General features: G+C 39.5%; 1 protein-coding gene across 2 annotated transcripts; it reads right to left on the reverse strand.

The window, feature by feature from the left end:
- Window positions 1-565: 565 nt before the first annotated feature.
- On the reverse strand, window positions 566-13,205 carry LOC117388335 (cellular retinoic acid-binding protein 1-like). Of its 2 annotated transcripts, none has more exons than XM_033985856.2 (4): window positions 12,983-13,205; window positions 7,568-7,746; window positions 6,961-7,074; window positions 566-2,121 (listed from the first exon to the last, which is right to left on the reverse strand). In XM_033985856.2, exons 1-4 carry the CDS (start codon window positions 13,050-13,052, stop codon window positions 2,071-2,073), a joined length of 414 nt encoding a protein of 137 aa, XP_033841747.1. In that variant the 5' UTR covers window positions 13,053-13,205; the 3' UTR covers window positions 566-2,070. The 2 variants fall into 2 exon arrangements, with proteins under 2 accessions (XP_033841747.1, XP_055086184.1); XM_055230209.1 differs by having other exon boundaries at window positions 1,864-2,121; window positions 7,568-7,769; window positions 12,983-13,067.
- Between the last annotated feature and the right edge of the window lie 6,913 nt (window positions 13,206-20,118).

Consider the following 20,118-nt stretch of genomic DNA (forward strand, 5'->3'; position numbering starts at 1 on the left):
TTTGCAGATGTAGACAGCCTAATAACACCGGGTGTATGTTTTTGATGACATAACGGCATTATAACATGGCTTAAACCTTGCGAGTCAATTTTGCGTAATACAGGACCAGTCAGTTTTGCTGGATGCTTAGTCAATGTAAAACTACCAATGGTTGGAGCCAAAAAGCAATAATTCCTGTTGATTTGATTAGTTACATATTGAATGACTGATTTTAGAATTTTGAAATTTGGCTAGTTAGATTTTTTTCGTTTTTCTTAATTGGGATATGTTCAAATAATGAGTCAAATATAAAACAGTAACAAGCTCTTATTTTGAAATGTTGAAAAGTGTCAATTTTAGAAAAAGAATTGGCATGGAAAAAACATACAAAAGTTCCGCATTTCCTGCAGTGAGTCCAGCTACAGACAATCCAGGAGCAGTTTCATACTTTTATTTTTGTACTGCGTGTAGTGTCGGAGAGCCACCTCCAGGGGGGCGACTGTACATAAAGTTTGTATGTGTTCATGTTTCAGATGTTGTACATGAGTGTAGTCTGGTGTTTGCCATTAAACTCTACTTTGACTAGAAGTAAAAGGTGCACAGACTCGTCCTTTTACTAATGGAATGTTTAAAGTGGTTTTCTATGCGTATCTATGGTTAATACTACAAAATCCTCCACTAATGTCAGCTGCTTAACACTATGCTGCTTAACACTTTGTGTTGTAGACTGACCACAGTTCTACAGCAGTGATTTCTGTAGATTTTGGGCGACTGGACCAGTGACGGGGCATCTGGATGAAATATTTCAGACTGATACCATTACATGCCAGTCTGACCAGCCCTTTCCTAATATTTCAAAATGCTAATACTAGCTGCAGCACTAATGCTGAAAGGTCTGGAATGTTATTTTCCTTGACACAAAGCTTTAGTAAATGAGAAATCACATCATATTCTTGAATATTATAAAGCCACATATGTGGTTACTCACATTCTACTGCCCCTTGAAGATCAAATTTGTAAAATTTTAAGCTAAATAGTCACTTTACTGATCCCTTCATCTAAACTGGCCCATAATGTATTTTTGAAATGTAATCAGTAAATCAAATATGACTTACAGCAGTATGAGCATCACCTTATAAATCATGAAATAAACCCAACTGTTTATAACAGTCTTTTTTTGGAGTAGGCAGGAGCACCTACAATCACAATGATGAAATATGGAAAATTATTGCTGTCCATGAGTTTTTGTGATGAAAAAGTAACACTGTTGCCATAGCTATTAACAATTCAAAATATGTTTTGAATGGAGAAATGTCTTCCAAATTTCGCCTATAAACAGGAAGTTAAAACCCATGAATACTTTAGTGTATTAAACTGTATGTTCAATTAAATTAAAAATGTAAATTTAATTTCAATTCAGGCTGTCATAATCTTGGTTCGACCTCCTGCTCGCCTGTAGACGTGACTGCTTTGTCTGGAATGTTCCAATGTTTGGCATCAAACTAATTCATCTTACATGTATTAAATCACTGGTGTTTTTCATGCAAAAAAAATCCCAAACTTTGTCATGCATCCTTACAAAGAACAGGGTCTTCTCTCTGCAGATCTGACCTGTAACTTCACCCTGTGACATCACCTGCTTGTCTCCATGGAGATAGATGAGTTTAATGCCATACTGTGGAACATTTCAGGCAAATAATATATCCATATAGTCAACCAGGGGGTGCACCATTAAGACTAAAGCAAAATATAGTGAACAACCTGGATAAAAACTTAAAGGGCCAATATTACAACATTCAACAGGTAACAACATTCTAACTAACAAGAGTCAGTTTTATGTGATATAGGACCTTTATAAAGAAATCATTAAAACTACAGGTGGACTACATTATTATTTTTTTATTTTTATTTTGGGCTATGAATACAAAGGTAAAAAGATCCAGATTAAAGGGATATTGCAGTAATAATTTAGCGATATCTTGTGCAGCCCCACTCACAACCAAACATGTGAAAAATGTGTAGAAACAGCTGACATTCAGAGGAAGTCCAGGGCACATTAGTCTCTGGACCAGGAGGAGGAGAAGTCTGGTGCTACGCTCGCACATAGATCCGAGTGCACACCACGTCGTCTGCTCCAAAGATCTGCAACAGACAGAGACAAGTGTCATAACTCACCACTAGATGTCACTATGGAGACCAGAAGAACACATCCAACTATGATTTTAAAGCAACTGTATGTTTAAAAAAAAAGAAACTATGACAGACTACACACTAAACTGGCCTCTGAAAATTGTAAAATGTGCTTACAAACTCATTGCGGTGAGTAATTAGAAAGCTCCAAATGCGTGAGGTAAGTGAGGAATAACTTTGAACTAATTATTCACAGCGATGAGTTTATAAGCACTTTTCACAACTTTCAGAGGTCAGAGCAGAATTTTGCTAAGGTAAAGCTAACAACTAGCATGCTAACATACACTTACTGATTGTCTAACAGTAAAACGTCTTATAATTAGATGCAGACAGTACACAACAGACTTATTTTGACCACATCAGCTGCTTATACAATGTATCTGCACTGGAGCAAGACACATTTTACTCCAATGTATGGGAAAAAATGTAAAGACCTTTAAAGATAGTCTACGGAACATTCCACTTCCTATCCCCTCCTCTCCAGACCGCTGTAGTTCATTGTATTGTCTTCATCCTGAACTCGGCAGCACCTCCCAAGCCCCAGCTGGGAGTGAGCTCATCTAAAGCCTGTCACAGTGTTCGATGGGACATGGGTGGGTGCGCGCGCTTTCACCCAGATTTATGCGTCTCCCATGGGTGCTGCGGCCCGGCCCCCACACCCACCCGTCATCATTAGGACCGGGGCCCGGGGACATATCAAACAGCGCGCTCCGGTTCTCTGTGTATGATCCATGGGGCCAATCACTGCCAGACCCACCATCACAGCCGGATAATGTCCCCCGGCCCCGCTCCCTAAGGCAACCGGACCTTCGTGAAGCCTGCGTTTGTCATTCATAAATCAATATGGTGCGGATTGAAATGGAATAGAAATGTCCAAAATAGACAGATGGAGAGAATAAATGATACACCTGATAATGAATGTCTGAGGGCTGTTTCTGTAAGCAAACTGTGCACACGCAGACGCCCCCACATCCACAAGGGGGCACCATAGAGGGTTTTTGAGTGTTAATCTGTGCACTAAAGGTTCTTTGTCCTATTTCTTTCCATGTAGTTGAACAATATTTGTCTTACACCTTACAGATATATTATATAAGCAGCTCTTGAGGTCAAAATAAGACAGCGGTGTACTGTCTGCATCAAATTAGAATCAGGAAGTGAGCGTTAGCGTGCTAGAGTTTTGTGAAAGCAGGTCACACACTAGATCACATGTGTCAAAATCGAGGCCCACGTTCCAAATATGGCCCTCCACCTCATTTTACGCGGCCCTCGACAGGGTAAATTAAAAGGTATGATGGTCTTTAAATGTCATTTTATGAGGAGATAAGCAGTTACACAGCCATATTTTTACATCTTTGCAAACGCATATGCAATATTTGTAACTTCATCCATCCATTTTCTTCTGCTTTATCCGGGGCTGGTCGCGGGGGAAGCAGTTTCAGCAGGGAGGCCCAGACTTGAATATTTGTAACTTGAAATACAGAAACAGTTCATTAACAAGTTTAAAAAGTAGTTACATTTATTTTATGTCTGGTCCTTTGACGGCGGCCATTTTGCTAATGTGGCCCTTGGTGAAAATGTGTTTGACACTCCTGCACTAAATGAACGGTAACGTATAAGGCAATGTGAATGCTTAAAGCCGGGCACCTACACGAGCAGTTTGTGTTTACATTGTGCTCTATGGAAAAAACTGCTTTCTGGGCAGGAGGGATTTTTTTTCGCTGCCGTACCAATAAATGGCCACTAATCCAACATGGGACCGTTCGAAGCTAACAATAGCCAGTTATTTTAACAAGCACTCACGCTATACATTCTGAGCATCCTAATTATTCACCATGATGAGTTTTTAAGCTCTTTCCAGAACTCTCAGAGACCAGCGTAAAGTTTTCACAGTACGCAGCAGACTTATTTTGATTTCAAGAGCTGCTTATACAATACATCTGTAACGGGACAAGCTAAAATTGGGTACTGGCCCTTTAAGGATTTCACAGTTGTTCACTCTTGGTGTCAGTAATTGTGGATAATCATCAAATTGGGATGCTTCTTCTCAAAATACTCATAACACTCAAATTGATTCGGGGAATTCTCTAATTTAGACATTTCCAGCGGTTTTGATAAATTGGTCCATGTGTGCAGGGAGGGACTCAGTCAGCTCGATCAATAAAATCTGTAGACAAATACAGCCCTGACAGTGCACAGATGAGGCAGAAATGGCGATTTATGAACAGCTTTCTGCAAAATGTAGACCTGCTTTGAACTTACTGGAACAACAGGCCAAGTCTCATTCATTTAATAAATAGTCAGCCAAAGGTAATGAGTCCAAGCTGCTATAGGTAGGAAAATTAGACGACCTCCTCGGTTTACAGAGGTGTTTGGAGAAGCCAAAAAAGGTATTTCATTAATATTACTCGAGTAGAAGTACAAATAGTGGTCCAAGGAGTGTCATTTCAGAAGTAAAAAAGTAAAGGGAATGCTACTACTCAAGTAAAATGTAATAATATCTGATTTCTGATTTGAAATTAATGTAATGTAATCGGAAAGATGGGGGAAAGAAACAGTTTTGCATGTTGATTAAGTGGTATTCTTCTAAGAAATTTCTAAAAGGTATAAATTCACAAATGTTGAACCTGATCATTTCTGTCTCATGACTAGACCCTAGAACTAGGCCTTTCACAGTAATTACAATATCCACTTCAGTACACGGTGGATGGAACAATCATTTTAGGGGGGCAGTATTTATTGTGGGTACTATTTTTTTGTACTAGTGAGGACATTTTTTATTTATTTTTCTGTTCTATAATAAGATTTAAGCTATATTTTCTGACTCATTATAGATACAAATTAAATACTTAACTGTTGCATTATGCTGTTTTTTATTACAGCTCATATTTTTAACAGTATTGAACATTTAGAATACTTTTTGGAGGATTATTCTTGTTTATAGTTTGGTTTCAATATTATTGTTTATTGTCTATATTTAGTTCAACAAAGTATCGCACTTCAACAATTTTTTTTTATCATGACAGGCCTACCTAGAACCATCTCATTCATCTGCCCGGAAATGACTGGAGAGAAAAAAATGCGGCACTATAGGTTTGAGAGACACAATTTGTGGTGTTTCTAGAAAAACTAAAGAGGCTGCTGCATTTTTCTGGAGTGAGAATTCCAACAGTGTTTAAACAATCAGGTAAACAGTCATTGTGTGCGTATCAGAGATGACACACGAGTTTAAACAGACTCTAATTAATTCCATGTATCAATGGGAGGCTTTGCTTAGCATGTTAGGCTCAGTATGTTAGGCTCAGTATGTTGACCTGAAAAGACAAGCAAAACACCAGAGCACACTGCACCACTTTACACTTTCACCTGGGGACAAAAGTGGAACTGGAGGGTACCTGGTTTAATATACATTTTCATTCCTTTTTCTCACTCAACAGGAAGGGCATCTGGTGCAATCTGCCAGATCAGTATGAAATCCATGACAAAAAGATGTAGTCAGTTCCTATTTTGGTTAAAAGGACGCTATCGTGTTTGTGTCCATTGAGATGTTATTGCTTCGTCTGGAATGTTCCTCAGTGTGACATTAAACTTGTCTATCTTGCATTTCTTCAATTACAAGTGTTTTTCGTACTCGATATACCTTGAAGAACATGCATTCTGACTGTGAGGCTCCGCTCCACAAATCTGAACTTTAAATTTGCCTGAATGTATCACATGGAGAAGATGTTTAATGCCATACTGCAGAACATTCTTACCAAAGCATAAACATCTCTTGGAGACAACCAGGTGGCGGAGTTTAGTAAAGTTACACAGTGCACCATAAAGCAACCATCTTCAATTAGATCTGACCCACCCCTGTTGTATTCTCTCATGTCACCACTAGATGCTGTCTATGTTACTGCTGCCTGACAGTGTGACAGCTTTGGCCTGACAGAAGAAGACCAGAGGGCACAGGTGAGGGGAGGGGAAAGGTTTCATTTCTGCCATGTACTGGTACTGGAGGAAAGTCAAACAGACTTAAGATGATAACTTTAAGTTAGCTTAAAACATTCATGTGTCCATATGGACTGGTCAGTCTGATGGCCATGTCTCACCGTTCCACTTAAACCAGCAGTGACTCTGTTTACTGGGCTGTGTCTGAGTAAAAGCAGTGTGAGCACATTCTCCACAATCACCAGTCAAAGCTTCAGGGAAATAAATGGGATTGGCCTCATCAAGTCAGTGAAGGCTTCCCTGATGAGACACAGCATGAATGAATAAAGACACCAGTGTGTCTCTCTGTTTAAGTGATTTAGAGAAATTTATGACCTAGTGAAAACAGAAAATTTGCAACAAATGGGCTAAGGCAAATGTTATGTAAAACTGACTTTCATGAACATGTTATAACATATTACTCTGCATGTATCAGAGGCACAGGGTAAACAGGGATTTTCAGAGCAATGGCATCTTGACTGCAGAACAATGAAGACAACTCAAACATGCATAAATCATCCTAAATACAACTGTAAGTGGGAAAATTAGAAGCAAAACCATTATAACCATTTAGCATAAAATGTCCTCTTTAATCTATACACCACCATGTATAATCATAATATGGTGATGTTTCTTTTTAGGTTTTTTTAATGAAACTGTGACATCTGTAGTGTGTACCTGCATTTGTATTCTATTTCACTTCTACTGAATGAAGCACCGAATGATTTGCACATTCACAAAAACAAATAAAATGTAAAAAGATGATGTCCTGTAGAATACTTTAGCAAATATTAACAGTATGTGCCGTGCTAAATCACTGACCAGCTGCAGCTCGTCCCCCCTCAGCTCACGGCTCCAGTAGGTCTTGGGCCCGGTGCCGCTCAGCAGAACTTGGGAGCAGTAGATCTTGTTGTCGGTCTCCCACGTGGCCAGGCTCTGAAGAGACATGTTTCCTTTCAATAACACTGAGACTGTGACCTGACGACCCCTCTGCCATAACTCTACCTTTGTCTAATAATGAACAGCTCTGTTATGTAGAATATTAGGGCCATAGCGACACACAATTCAGAACATTGTTGAGAGTAGAGATGCTCCGATCAGATATTGGAATCAGATATTGGCGCCGATAATGAAAAATTAGCTGGATCAGATATTGGTTTCTGGTTCAGCCGATATTCTGATTGACCATATGAATTAATGAAATAAGACTGTTTACTGGTTGTGGTTTATCGGGCAAGTTTTGACTTTTATTTATACAAAGTTGTTAGTAGTTACTCGACAGATAATTAACAGCTACATAACACATTTGGATCAGCTTTAAAATCGGTATCAGAACTGAAAAAGCCTGATCAGTGCATCCATAGTTCAGAGGAGGAGTCTATGTCAGATCCCACCAACATTTTGCACCACCTGAGATCCAGTGCCTTACCCTGCACTTGCGCCCGTCCACCGTCTCCTCGGTGAACTCCTCCCCGATGGTGAAGCTGATCTCGGTGGTGCGCACGGTGGTGGAGGTCTTGATGTAGAAATGTTCTCCGCTCTGCTTGATCTCCACGTGGGGTTTGGAGGCTGCAGCTCCGGCCACTTTACGGAGCATCGCGTTCACACCTTACGAGCGCACACACACAACACTGGTCACAGATGGGAAAAGGTTAAGAGTTAAGAAAAGAGTAAGACCAAAATACAGATGTGGACTTTGCACGTTCTCCCTGTGTTTATACAATTACTCCATCTCCCTAAATCCTATAGAGTAGGCTAAGGTTCCAGCTGGTGTGTTTTACAAAGACACTGAAGGGTCTCCAATGCACATACTGTGGCTGAAGTGAGCGATTAAGATGAAGTGTATTGCTCAGGGAGACCAGAAATGTGCGATAAAAGTCCAAATGCCAAATGTTTTAAGAGAACAAGAACAAATAACACAATGTCTTTTACAACAATGGATGACAAACAGATCTGAGGATCAAATAAACGTATTGATTTTGGGCTTACTCCCAGAAGTAGCTCACTGTATAAAGCGATACAGTGATAAAATGCAAAAAAAACAAAACACACATTTAATATTCTGGTAACTTTATAGGAAAGGTAAAAACAACAACAAAGTGATGTAACATTTCTGAAAAAATGCGTTTTTGATCAAAGATGACAAAGAAAATCAATAAACCCTTGCCCTTTTTTCATGTCTTACTTTTATACCATACCATGAGATACAAACTCCTAATTCATATAATTCCTCATCCTGATCTTTTTCAGTTGCCTCGACAACACAGACAACACCATCACCAGCTCGACTACAGCACAGAACCTGCTCCAGGCCTGTGGGACGCTCAAATAGAGTTACCACTTACAATACTTCCCCAAAACTATCACTGTTACATCCATTCTCCCTTCTATTCTACCACTGTCTCCTGCCTCTGAAGAAGGGCAAACACATACTCTGCTCCTTGTGCCTCTGGAGACGACCGGGTTGAGCTGTCGGTGGTGTAAGATATGCGGGGTTTATATGTAAAGAGAGAGTGTGGTTGTTATCAGCAGATGTGGGAACATGGCCGACCCAATGACAAGGCGATGAGAGGGAGGAATGCGGCGGTCACACTCGGGTTGGTTCTGCTGCAGATCTGAGCACAGGCTGTGAAAGTGATTAGGCTATAAACTACAAACGTGTGTAACCGGTTTGTATATCAATTTATAATCACCCAAAACCTGTCCTTTTTATGACAGTTTTGTACCTGGCATTTGATTTACTGCGCAACTTTTGGTCCTCTAGCCACTTCTTCTTTTAGTTTTGTTACTTCTTCGTGTGACCTTTACCTTGCCTTTTGTATAAATTCAAGGTTTGACCGCTGCCTCATCTCTTTGTAAATCCAGTGTTGAGAAGAAATCAGTCATCTATTGTAATCAGGCCTGTCACGATACACACTATATCGACTTATTGTTCAATATATGTTGGACTTTTTATTTGTACTAGCGTTTTTTTTTTTTTTTTTTCTGTACTACAATGATATTTGAGCTGTTGATGGTTGAATTATGAACTTCTATGACTCATTATAGACACAAACTAACTAATAATTCTGATTTACGGCTTGGTTTCAATATTATCGTTTATCGTCTCTATTTACTTCAGCAATATATCGCACTACAAACTTTGTGATCCTGTCGTAATTGTAATCCCATCATTTAAGTGTCCTTTTGTTATTATTTTGCCTTTATTTACATCCTTAATTGTATTTATGTTCATATTGAGCTCTGACGTTGCTGTTGTTTTATTGTACTTATGTAAAGATGTGCGGGGAAATACTAACTCCAACTCCCTCCTTTATCTTCCCCCCTGCAGTTTGGGCTGGACGGACACACGGCACATGTTGATTTCATTCTGTATTATTTTGATCATCAGGTATGTTGTTTTGCTCTTTGGAAATCCAGTGTTAGGAAGAGTTTGAGCTGGACCGATAAATAGCAGCACATGTTGATTTCATTTTCTGTTATTCTGAACCAGATTAAACAGAGAGCGTCTCCAAGTGTCCCGCTGTGTCTCATAGCTCCTCACGCAACGCAAGTTTCACGAAAATCCACCGATTACACGTGTATTAGCCAAAAGAGTGGATTAAAATCATTAGGTCACACTTTTATAAGACCTCATTCATTTGTTTAGTTGGTGCACATGGATCTATAAGTTATTCAGTGCACTTAATGGCTGACCTGTTGAAAATGTATTAAGTTTATTCTAGAGACAAAACAGCAATCATTTACACGTAGCTTTTGTAATGACAGATATAAAGTGATTTAACTGTTAACCGGACTACTTCGACCATACTTACACGATGACAAACACGTTTAAAGTCATTGTTGAGTGTCTAAACTTTTTTCTTAGATCATAATTAGTGTGTAAAAGTGGCATCTGAGCTAACGGTTAATGGTTTCTGAACTTGCATGCACGTCTGGTAAATATCTATTGACCACTAAACATCCTTTTTTACATGATGTCACTGTTTAGAAGACCAAATAAAAGACATACTGTAAACATACATGACTATAATGATCTGATTTTGTGTTGTTTATGTGTTGTTAATGTAGTTTGTCCTCTGTTCCATCTCCTCCTCCTCCTCCTCTTCCTCCTAAAGAGCACTTTCAACAGACCATCCCTCTCTCCCACTTTCTATCTCTCCTTACCACTCGCTCTCCCTTAATCTCTCTCTCTCTATTCCTCCCTTCCTTTCCTTCTCTCTCCCCCTCTCAGTTTGTTTCTCTTTCTCCCTCCCTCTGTCCCACTCTTTTTTTTATCCCTCTCTAAATCTTCCCCTTTCTTTTGTCTCTTTCCTGCTTCTTTCTCTTGTGCTCACTCTCTCCCTGCCTCTCTTTCTTTCTCACCCTCTCCACTGTCATTTCTCCTCTCTATAACTCCTGCTTTTTCTCACTCCGGCCTTCTCCCTCGGCAATCTTCCTTCCTCTCGCTCATTCCCTCCCCTCTTTCAGCCCATCCCTCACTCCATCATTCCCTTCTCTCCCTCCATGCTCTCCCAGATACAAAACATAAATATCATTAAAGAAACATTTTCGTTGCTATAATGATCTGAGTTTGTGTTGTTGTTTTGTTGTTTATGTGTTGTTGTTGTTGTTGTTAACGTAACCGCTGTTGTACGTGACACTCGGTTGCTATGGCGACAAGTGGATGTGAAGGTTGTATTGCTCAGAGACTGGCTTTAGTGAGTTGAGACTGTTTTCCTCTTGTTTTGGCATGTGCTACGTCCGTTAGTAGCCCTTACGTTCAGAAAATAACAACCAGAATGCTACAATACTTTCATCATTCATTTTTATATGAAAGAGCGTTCGATTTGGCGTAACTCCGAGTAGCATCGTTTAGCCAAATGATCGTAGCAACAGGCAGAGATGGAGAATTTCGAGTCTATGAATGTCTCGGGTTAGCCATAGGAATTCTCACTGACCGTTGTATGAGAATGAATGGTGCAAAGTGGAAAATTGACCTTAGGGATCCCGGCTGTAGGAATATGGGTTATTCAAATACTGGTATATCTGTTTCATGTTGAGAAAAATCTGACTTAGCAGATTTAACTTTGGCTTTTACGACAAAAATCTGCGTTGCTGGAGAAACTGTGGTCGCCAGGTAGCCCTTTGTTATTCTAATGTGTTTTGGGATTGTCTGATAAATATCCTACTAGACTGAGATTGGGGGATGGAATGGAAAAGGAAACAATAGATGAATAACTTTGGATACCTCAGTCCTGTCTGGAAAAGAAACATTAATAAGACATTTAGTTCATCTTTTACTGGGTTTCAGATGACACAACATTCTAAAGACCAATAATATTTAACACAAATGGGGGCAACATGAATATTGTTAAAATGCAGGTTTTTGTTGTAATACAGTGAGTTTTAGGGTGTCGTCGCCAACAGAAATAGTCACGTTTAACATTTGTGCCTTTATGAGTTGGATATTTCATGACTAAATATCATATAATCAATAGGAAAACCTGGCTCTCACTTCCCAAACCACCGAAAACCACATATTAATTATATAAATACCTAACTTCCCAAATAGTCTGCACTGGTCCAATCATGTGGCATTCCCAGTTTGTCGTTAGTGAATCCAATTTGACTTTTTGAAAACACTAGTGCCTAATGTAAATAGAAGAGCACGTATTATATTATATCCCTGATGAATACATTTTGTACAAAAGTTAGAAGTTAATTTGTGAACTTTACTAAAACTATACCTCAGTTTATGGACCTCGCTGAAGATCATACCCGCCATAATCAGATATCGGTCATAACAAGATAATTATTGTATGTATTGGTTCAACTGAGCAACATTTTTGAAGTTGAGGTTTGCAATGAACAGCCAAAATATGATCAAAATACAAAAAATATGATCTTTATTGGGTGATAATAACTGCCATAGAATTCTCCTCAGAAATGGCTGCCAAAAGGGTGTGTCTGATTTTAAGCTGAATTTGAAAAAGTTTTGGCAATTACGTGGCATTCCTTTATACTCGATGGTGCAGTCGTTTCAAAGAGATTTGGATGTAAGCTGCACTGAAGGAATAAATATCTTTGTGTTTTTAATGATGCAAATAAAACAGTGATGCACGTCTGATCCTTTGTTTTCATCTTCCTGTAGTTTTTATAGCAGAATTTTTGAGTTCTCGTCCCTGGTCTGTCACGTTAATAATTGTCCCGTTATCAAATCAATACAGTGATTACTTTAGTTCTGCATAAATGTACCAAAACCTGCTTCTGCAAACAATATAATCCCATAGCTGCTGGTGTACAGTAGCATGTGTTATGAATTATTAAGATGACAAATATGACCCAAATTTGAACCCTGGAAAGCTCTTTCAACGCCCCAAATCGCACGTCTGACACACAAACAAACAACCCAGCAAAATCAAAACTGAAATAGAAATTTTTGCAGGTGAAATTATTTAGTAAATTAAATATTGTGAATTGTAGTTTGCATAATAGTAACCCTGCAGTTTAAACGTCTCCAAAGCTTTTCTGGTATTTTTCTAAACTTGCTCTGAAATGCATGGGATTCTTGTATTAGTTTAGTATCAAGAATCAGATAATAATCAATCCCAAAGCTACTATCGACCCTAGATTAATTTGAGCAAGTGTCGATACAAAAAAAAAGTCACATACAGAACAGGAATGAACCTTTCCAAAAAAATAAATAATTTGTTACAATTTGCTTGATATTTTCTAGTCAAACCTGTATTTTCTGGACGCCCTCCTCTGTCACTTGTCTCCAGGTAAAGTCCGTGTAGTCTCGTTTAAAACACCGTAAAAACTAAAAAAAAAAAAAGAAAAAAAAAGTCCATATATTTCTCACCCAAAGCTTTGAGCAGTTCGTCAAAATTCTCGCTGCTCTTCATTTTCCAGGTCCCGCTGAAATTGGGCATGGCTCCTTCTCTCCTCTATCTGCAGCTCTGTCTATCTTCTGTCCTTCTGTCCTCTGTTCCGTCTCCTCCTCCTCTTCCTCCTAAAGAGCACTTTCAACAGCCCATCCCTCTCTTTGACTTTCTATCTCTCCTTCCCACTCGCTCTCCCTTAATCTCTCTCTCTATTCCTCTGTCCCACTCTCTCAACCCCTCTACATCTTTCCCCTTTCTTTTGTCGCTTTCCTGCTTCCGTCCTCTCTCCCTGCCTCTCTTTCTTTCTCACCCTCTTCACTGTCTTTTCTCCTCTCTATATCTCCCTCTTTTTCTCACTCGCTCCTTCTCCATCAGTAATCTCTCTCCTCCTCTTCTTTCTCTCTCTAACTCTCTCTCTCGACTTCCCTCCCTCTCTCCATCACTCTCCATCCTCTCTCTAATTCCTTCCCCTTTTTCAGCCCATCCCTCACTCCATCATTCCCTTCCCTCCCTGCTCTCCCCCTCTCATCTAACTCTTTCTCTCTCCTTCTCTTCTCTCCTCCGTATGACTCTGTTTATCCTCTGCCGGGGAGGAGAGAGGGGCGTCCCAGAAGAGCACATGCCACAGCCCATCCCTCTTTCTCTCTATCACTCTTTCTTTGCCCCTTTCTTTTACCTCCCACTCACTCTACATCCCTGTTTGCATTGTCCTTCCTCTTTCCCAATCTCTCGGACTCTCAATCCCCCTCTCCATCTCTTCTCTTCCTCATTGCCTTCCCCCCTCTCTATTTTTCTGTCTCCCTCTTTGCTATATCTGTCCCTCTCTCCCTCAGTTATTTCTCTCTCTCACTTTGTTTCATCCTCTTTCTCTCTTCCCCTATTCCTTTTCTCTCCCTTCCTTTCTTTGTTTCTCTCTCTCTTTCTCTTTTCTCTCTTCCTCTTCCCCCTTTTCTCTCTCCCTTACTTACTCTAGGTCTCTCTCTCTCTCTGCCCTCTCTCCCCCTCCTTTTTCCATCTCTTTCTCCCTCCTTCCTTTCCTCTTTACATCACTCTGATTGTCTCCTCTTCCTCGTCCTCCTTTCTTTATTCCCCTATCACCTATCAGTCTCTCTCCCTTCCTCCCTTTCTCCCTCTTTCCGTCTTTTTCTTTCTCTCTTTGCCCTTTCTTTCTCTCTGTTCTCCTCTCTTTCCGACTTGTCTATCTCTTCCTCTTCCCCCCTTCTCTCTCCCCCTTACTTACTCTATGTCCCTCTCTCCCCCCATCCCCCTTTCCTATCTCTCTATCCTCTCCCTCCTTCCCTTTCTCTTTATTTCACTCTCATTGTCTCCTTTTCCTCGTTCTCTACCCCCTTTGCTCTATACCTCCCTCACTTGCTCCTTTCTTTAGTCTCTCAGTCTCTCCTCTTCCCCCCTCTTCCCCCCTATTCTCACCCTCCCCTCCTCTCCTTCTCTCACTCTCTTCACCCCTTCTTTCTCTCTGTTCCTCTCTCTCTCTCCTCATCCCTCTCCCACTTGTCTGCCTCTCCCTCTTCCCCCTTCTCTCTCCCTCTTACTTACTCTATGTCTCTCTCCCCCCTCTATCCCACTCCTTTTCCTATCTCTCTGTCCCTCTCCCTCCTTCCCTTTCTCTTTATTTCATCCTGAATGTTTCCTCTTCCTCGTTGCCTACCCCCTTTGCTTTATCCCTCCCTCACTCCCACCTTTCTTTATTCTCCTATCATCTACCAATCTCTCCCTTTTCCCCCTTTTTCTTTCTTCTTTGCCCTCTTCACCCCTTCTTTCTGTGTTCCTCTCTCTCCCGTTGTCTGTCTCTTCCTCTTCTCCCTTCTCTCTCCCCCTTCCTTATTCTGTCTCTCTCCCCTCCTTTTACCATCTCTCTGTCCCTCTCCCTATGTCTCTCCCGCCTTCCCTTCTCCTTTATCGTTGTTTGCTTTATCCCTCATACACTCCCGTTTTTTATTCCCCATCATCTATTAGTCTCTCTTTCTCCCTCTTCCCCCCTTTTTCACTCTCCTTTCCTTTCCTTTCTTCTTTGCCCTCTTTGCCCCTTGTTTCTCTCTGTTCCCCTCTGTCTCCCGTTTGTCTGTCTCTTCCTCTTTCCCCTTCTCTTTCTCCTTTACTTACTTTCTCTTTATCCCCCCCCTCTCTATCCCCCTCCTTTTCCCATCTGTCTGTCCCTCTCCGTCTGTCCCTCCTTCCCTCTGTCTTTATTTCCTTCTGATTGTCCACAGTCCCATAATGTGTCTCTTGACGCTCTGGTCCAGCTGATGTCACTGTCCCATTAGGGCACAGTTTATTTGCTCTGCTTTGTTTTGCTCTGCTTTGTTTTACAGCATTTGTTAAAAAGGTTTGTTAAATGTATAAAGAGGAAGGGAAATTTTGAAATAATTAAACTAGAAAATAAAATAAAGCCTGCGTTTGACTTTTGATACTTATAATACTTTTCACGTGGTAATAAAAAACAAAGTACTACGATTTAATGTTGAAAATCACATTCTATTGTAGTTTTTTTTAAATTATCGTTGTGGTATTGTATCGGTATTGAGTATCAAGACGATTCCTTAGTATCGACAGTGAGTCTTTTTGTCGACAGGATAGGACTCCGTTGACTCATGGGTTCGACTTTTCGGATCATTTGCTGTGACTTAATTTAAAAGGGGAGAAGTCACCTCGCTCACAGTAAGAATGCACGTTTTTCAAGCCAGTTTTGAGCAATAAAACATCTGTAATTTAATAAATGCAAGATGGATGAGTTGAATGCTGTAATATGGAAAATTCCAGGCAAACAATAACATCTCCATGGAGACAAGCAGATGTTGGACCCTTCAGGAGAAACGTTACATAGTGTACCTTTAAGTTGTGAGTCGCTCTGTGTGTAGTGGGGGGGTTACGTTTACTTGAGGAACTTAAATGAAACTGTCCTTTTGAGAGTGATTTTCTATCAGCGTAGTTTCAGTGTGTGTGTTTCAGTTTAGTTATGTAATATTTTTATTGAAGTAGCAGCACTTTTATTTGAGTAAAAGTTTTGATTATTCAAGTAAGATTACCCAACTCCAAATCTCCAAGTGAAAAAGCTTCATGCTCGACATTTGTGTTTCTTGCATTGCTTCTTCAGATAGTTTTTTTTCTTCATAATTTTTTCATCTATTCTTTGAAAATACCAGATTTTATGCATTATTTAATATTATTACATCCATTGCAAATTACAAAATCAAATGTCACAACCCCACATTTCATCTTTGAGTAGTTTTCCCTAAATACTGTTTTACTCTTAAGTGAGTGATTTCTTGGACCATTACTATGTACTTTAACCTGAGTAATATTATTCTAAAGTAATATTACTTGTACTTGAGTAAAATGTTTGGCTACTCTACCCACCTCTGATCATCAATAAACAGAGACAGTGGGTCGTCTTCTGTGCTGCAACTATCTGGTCTCCTCCATTTAAAACTTCATGTTGGTGGCGTCCCTCTTGCTGGTCCATGGTCCCGGGGCTCCTCCTCCTCCACACTGCGCCGTGCTCTCACCCAGGGGCCACACATCCGTCTCCTCTCTGACAGGGGCCCATCAGTCTTCTTGTGGTTCTGCAGGAAGTGTCCTGGCTGCTGTCTGTCAGCAGCTCTGTGAGGATGAGCCGTGTGAGGATGAGCCGTGTGAGGATGAGCCGTGTGAGGATGAGCCGTGTGAGGATGAGCCGTGTGAAGATGAGGAACAAAGAGAAAGGTTATGAAAAGACTGAGAACGAGGAGCAGTGTCTGCTGCTCTCTGCTGGACTCTTCACTGTAGTGCAGTGCTCAGATTTTTATTATTTAAAGTATGAGGTTAGATTGATTCTCTATTTTTTTTTACTTAATTTGAAGGATAATACCTGTTGTAAATATAAATGAGCTGTACACCAATCAAGAAGCAATTCGTGAAGAAAAGTAGAAAAATTTGTTGAAAATTACATGAAGTAGAGAGACTAGGGAGAATTCTGTCCGAAAGAGTGATATTTTAAACATTATTTTAAGAAAATAAAGGTGCTTTATTATAATTGTATTTTTCAAATGTCCCTGTGACATTTGAGGAGTTTTGGACCTGTGTACTACATGGTTGCTAGGTAATCCTCTAGTACAGCGGTGTCAAACTCAGCTTCACTGAGGGCCAAAATTAAAAGCTGGGACTAAGTCACGGGACAAGCAAAATTTATTGAAAAATTTCAACAACATCTGCATGTTTTTCAGAAGGAGTGGATTAAATTTGAGTGAGGCGACAGGTAGCAGATGCTAATGATTGTCAACAGAAGTGACAGGGGCAAAGCATTCAGAGATTCATATCAGCCGTGCATGTGCTGTACTGGCACAGCAGCCGGTGGACCAGCTCTAATACATACATGATATACATGATCTCGCGGCCCAGGGGCCTGAGTTTGACATGTCTGCTCTAGTACGATGTCATGATTTCTAATCTGGAAGTGTAATTTGAAACCTAAAAAACATGCCAAACTGGTAAAAAAGTTAATCACTTCAGCAAATCTTCAGTATAATGATCTCAACTGTGTTTTAGTAAAATGAGTAGTCCAACTTAGGCACTTTCAGGTGATTCAAAAACACATCAAGATCACATCAACAGTCAAAGGTGCACTATGTAACTTCTCTGGTGAAGGGGGGCACCATCTGGCCTCCATGGCATGTTCCCCAGTAAGGCATTAATTGTATCTAGTATCTTGTATTACAGGTGATCTGGTACTTTAGCATTTTTAGTATAACTGAACTCACCTCTTCACAGATCTGACATGTAACTTGACTTGTAGCCGTCACCCTCTTGTCCCCAAGGACGCCAAACTGTGGAACATTCCAGGCTATAATAATAACATCTCCATGGAGATGAGCACACAGAGGAAAATTAATGTTTTTCAAAGGTCAGAAAGGGGAAAATGATCTAAAATCAGATCTAACTGAGATATTTCTGACAAACATCACTGTTGGGATTAGATTTGCAATTTATATTTTAATAATACATTCTATTCAGAGTTCACAATTTAAACACGTCCAGAAGAACAAGGATGCACCGATCCAGCTTTTTCAGTTCTGATACCAGCTTTAATATTACAGCTTTAAGTATCTGTCGATTCCCGATATCAACCGATACCAGTGTAGAGACTGAAAAGAGCCTTTTTTTCCCCTTAAAACAAAAATACAATAAATCAAATTGATCCAAATGTGTTATGTAGCTGTTATTAATCCCTCAAGTAACTACAGAACCTTTGTATAAATAAAAGTTCAAACATTATGAGATTTTCTGGGCTGACTACAACCAGTAAAGTCTTTATGCATCAATTTATATGTTCAACCAAACACTTATCGTCTATTGTCTGTGGTCCTGTGTTGTGTTTTTGTGCCCATTGTTTGTCCAACAAGAATTTCTCCATAAAGGCGACTCTAATCTAATGAATGACATTTCAGGACACACATTCAAAACACATGAATTTGATTGTGTCACTTTGAAATAGTAATACTCACCACTTACACCAAAGGAAAAAAAGTAGTGAATTAATGAAGTAGTAAGTGCAGTTTCTGAGAGGCCTATTGCGGGATACAATCGGCACAAGATTGTTCTACTATTATAAATTATTAAAACCTCATTGTTTCCGTGAATCAAATCTTCTTGTGTCTTGTGACTCTTGTTCCATCTCTAAACATTACAGAGGCCACAGTCATGAGAACAATGTGAGAGCAGGATTTAGAGTGCATTTCTGAACTGTCTGTACACCATAAAAACAAGTTAAGCTGCTGAAAGTACTAAATTTTAAAGTTATGAACTCAACAGACGACGTGCGGCATGTCACCACAGCTATGACTGTAAAACACAATTATATGTCTGAAGTTTTACTAGCTCCAGCCTACCCTTTTGGTAATGTCCTCGTTGTTGTAATGATTTAATAGCTCCACACTCTGTATATGAGGATGGCATTTGCAGTTATGGTTTTAAATATACAAAACTAAAATGTGTCTTCTGCCTTGGTGTTGGCAAATCTAACTCAAGGCAGCCTACTTTATGTGAATACAAGGATTGTCAAAAGTATTGAAAAAATCTAAATAAAAAATGTTAGTATCGTGACAATAGTAGTTACAGTACAGGAAGTGAATATAAATACTTCATAACAGTGTGAGTAACAGCCTAAGGTATTTTCTAATCGGAGCAGTAAAAATAAAGTTTAAAGTTTCCCGTTGTTAAACTTTGCAGAGTTTTGACAAGAGTTGACAGAAGCAATGTCATATATTTATTGTGGCCTCTGGCGGACTCACGCGTCTTTGAGTTTTGCTATAAAATAAAGTCAGATATGTCCCCAGATAATGTGGTGAAAGTAGTGAAATAATAATCTGTCGATACTGGTTTTCAAAATTACACAGTACAAAATTAAAATATGCAAAAGTAAACTTATACTCGCCGTCTTTTACGTACTAAGAGTCTCCAGTCCAGCAAAAAAGAAAACTGGAGCAGAAGTTAAATGCCTTTCTTGAACATATTTTTCATTGCCCTGCATTAATCTGAATTACAATAACATAAACATGAAAGACTATAACTGTGTCTTCTCTGCACTTTATTTTCAGCAGCTCTGCACAAAAATGAAACCAGTGGGCAACAAGCAGGAAATGTTGAACTTATAGGGTCTTGAAATGGAAGAAAAGATTTAATGTTAGCGCTGCACATTATATTGTTAAAGTATCAATGTCAAAATACTAGTGGACATTTTAGTTTCTTTACTGAGATGATGTGTCAAATAGTATATTAAAATATCACAATAATATCATTGTTGCCATATTGCATATCACAATCCAACACTGTGCAGACATATTTAATGTATTTTTATAACTACACCTCTATTGAAGAATGTTGTTGCTGTTATTGTTATTTGAATGAATGTCCAATAGGTATAAAACGTTTAAACATGTCCACATTTCTGATGCCACCCTCAGCTGGGAAGGATGTGGAAGTGTTCTACTTTTTCTATGAGGTGCAGCATGACTGAGGTGAACATGACACTAACAGATGAACGTTTGTATTCAAGACAAACAGGCTCTGATTTATGACTGCAAAGTCAAAAGAGTTACAACTGTGATACAACAGAATG

The sequence above is a fragment of the Periophthalmus magnuspinnatus genome, chromosome 3, assembly GCF_009829125.3.
Source record: "Periophthalmus magnuspinnatus isolate fPerMag1 chromosome 3, fPerMag1.2.pri, whole genome shotgun sequence".
NCBI classification, from domain to species: Eukaryota; Metazoa; Chordata; class Actinopteri; order Gobiiformes; family Gobiidae; genus Periophthalmus; species Periophthalmus magnuspinnatus.

Excerpts from the sequence above, each read along its gene's own strand:
- LOC117388335 (XM_033985856.2), bottom strand. The coding sequence starts at position 13,052 with ATGCCCAATTTCAGCGGGACCTGGAAAATGAAGAGCAGCGAGAATTTT. Across the intron at positions 7,747-12,982 it reads CGAACTGCTCAAAGCTTTGG|GTGTGAACGCGATGCTCCGT; the intron begins GTGAGAAATATA and ends TGCGCTCGTAAG. Across the intron at positions 2,122-6,960 it reads GGGGGGACGAGCTGCAGCTG|ATCTTTGGAGCAGACGACGT; the intron begins GTCAGTGATTTA and ends TGTCTGTTGCAG.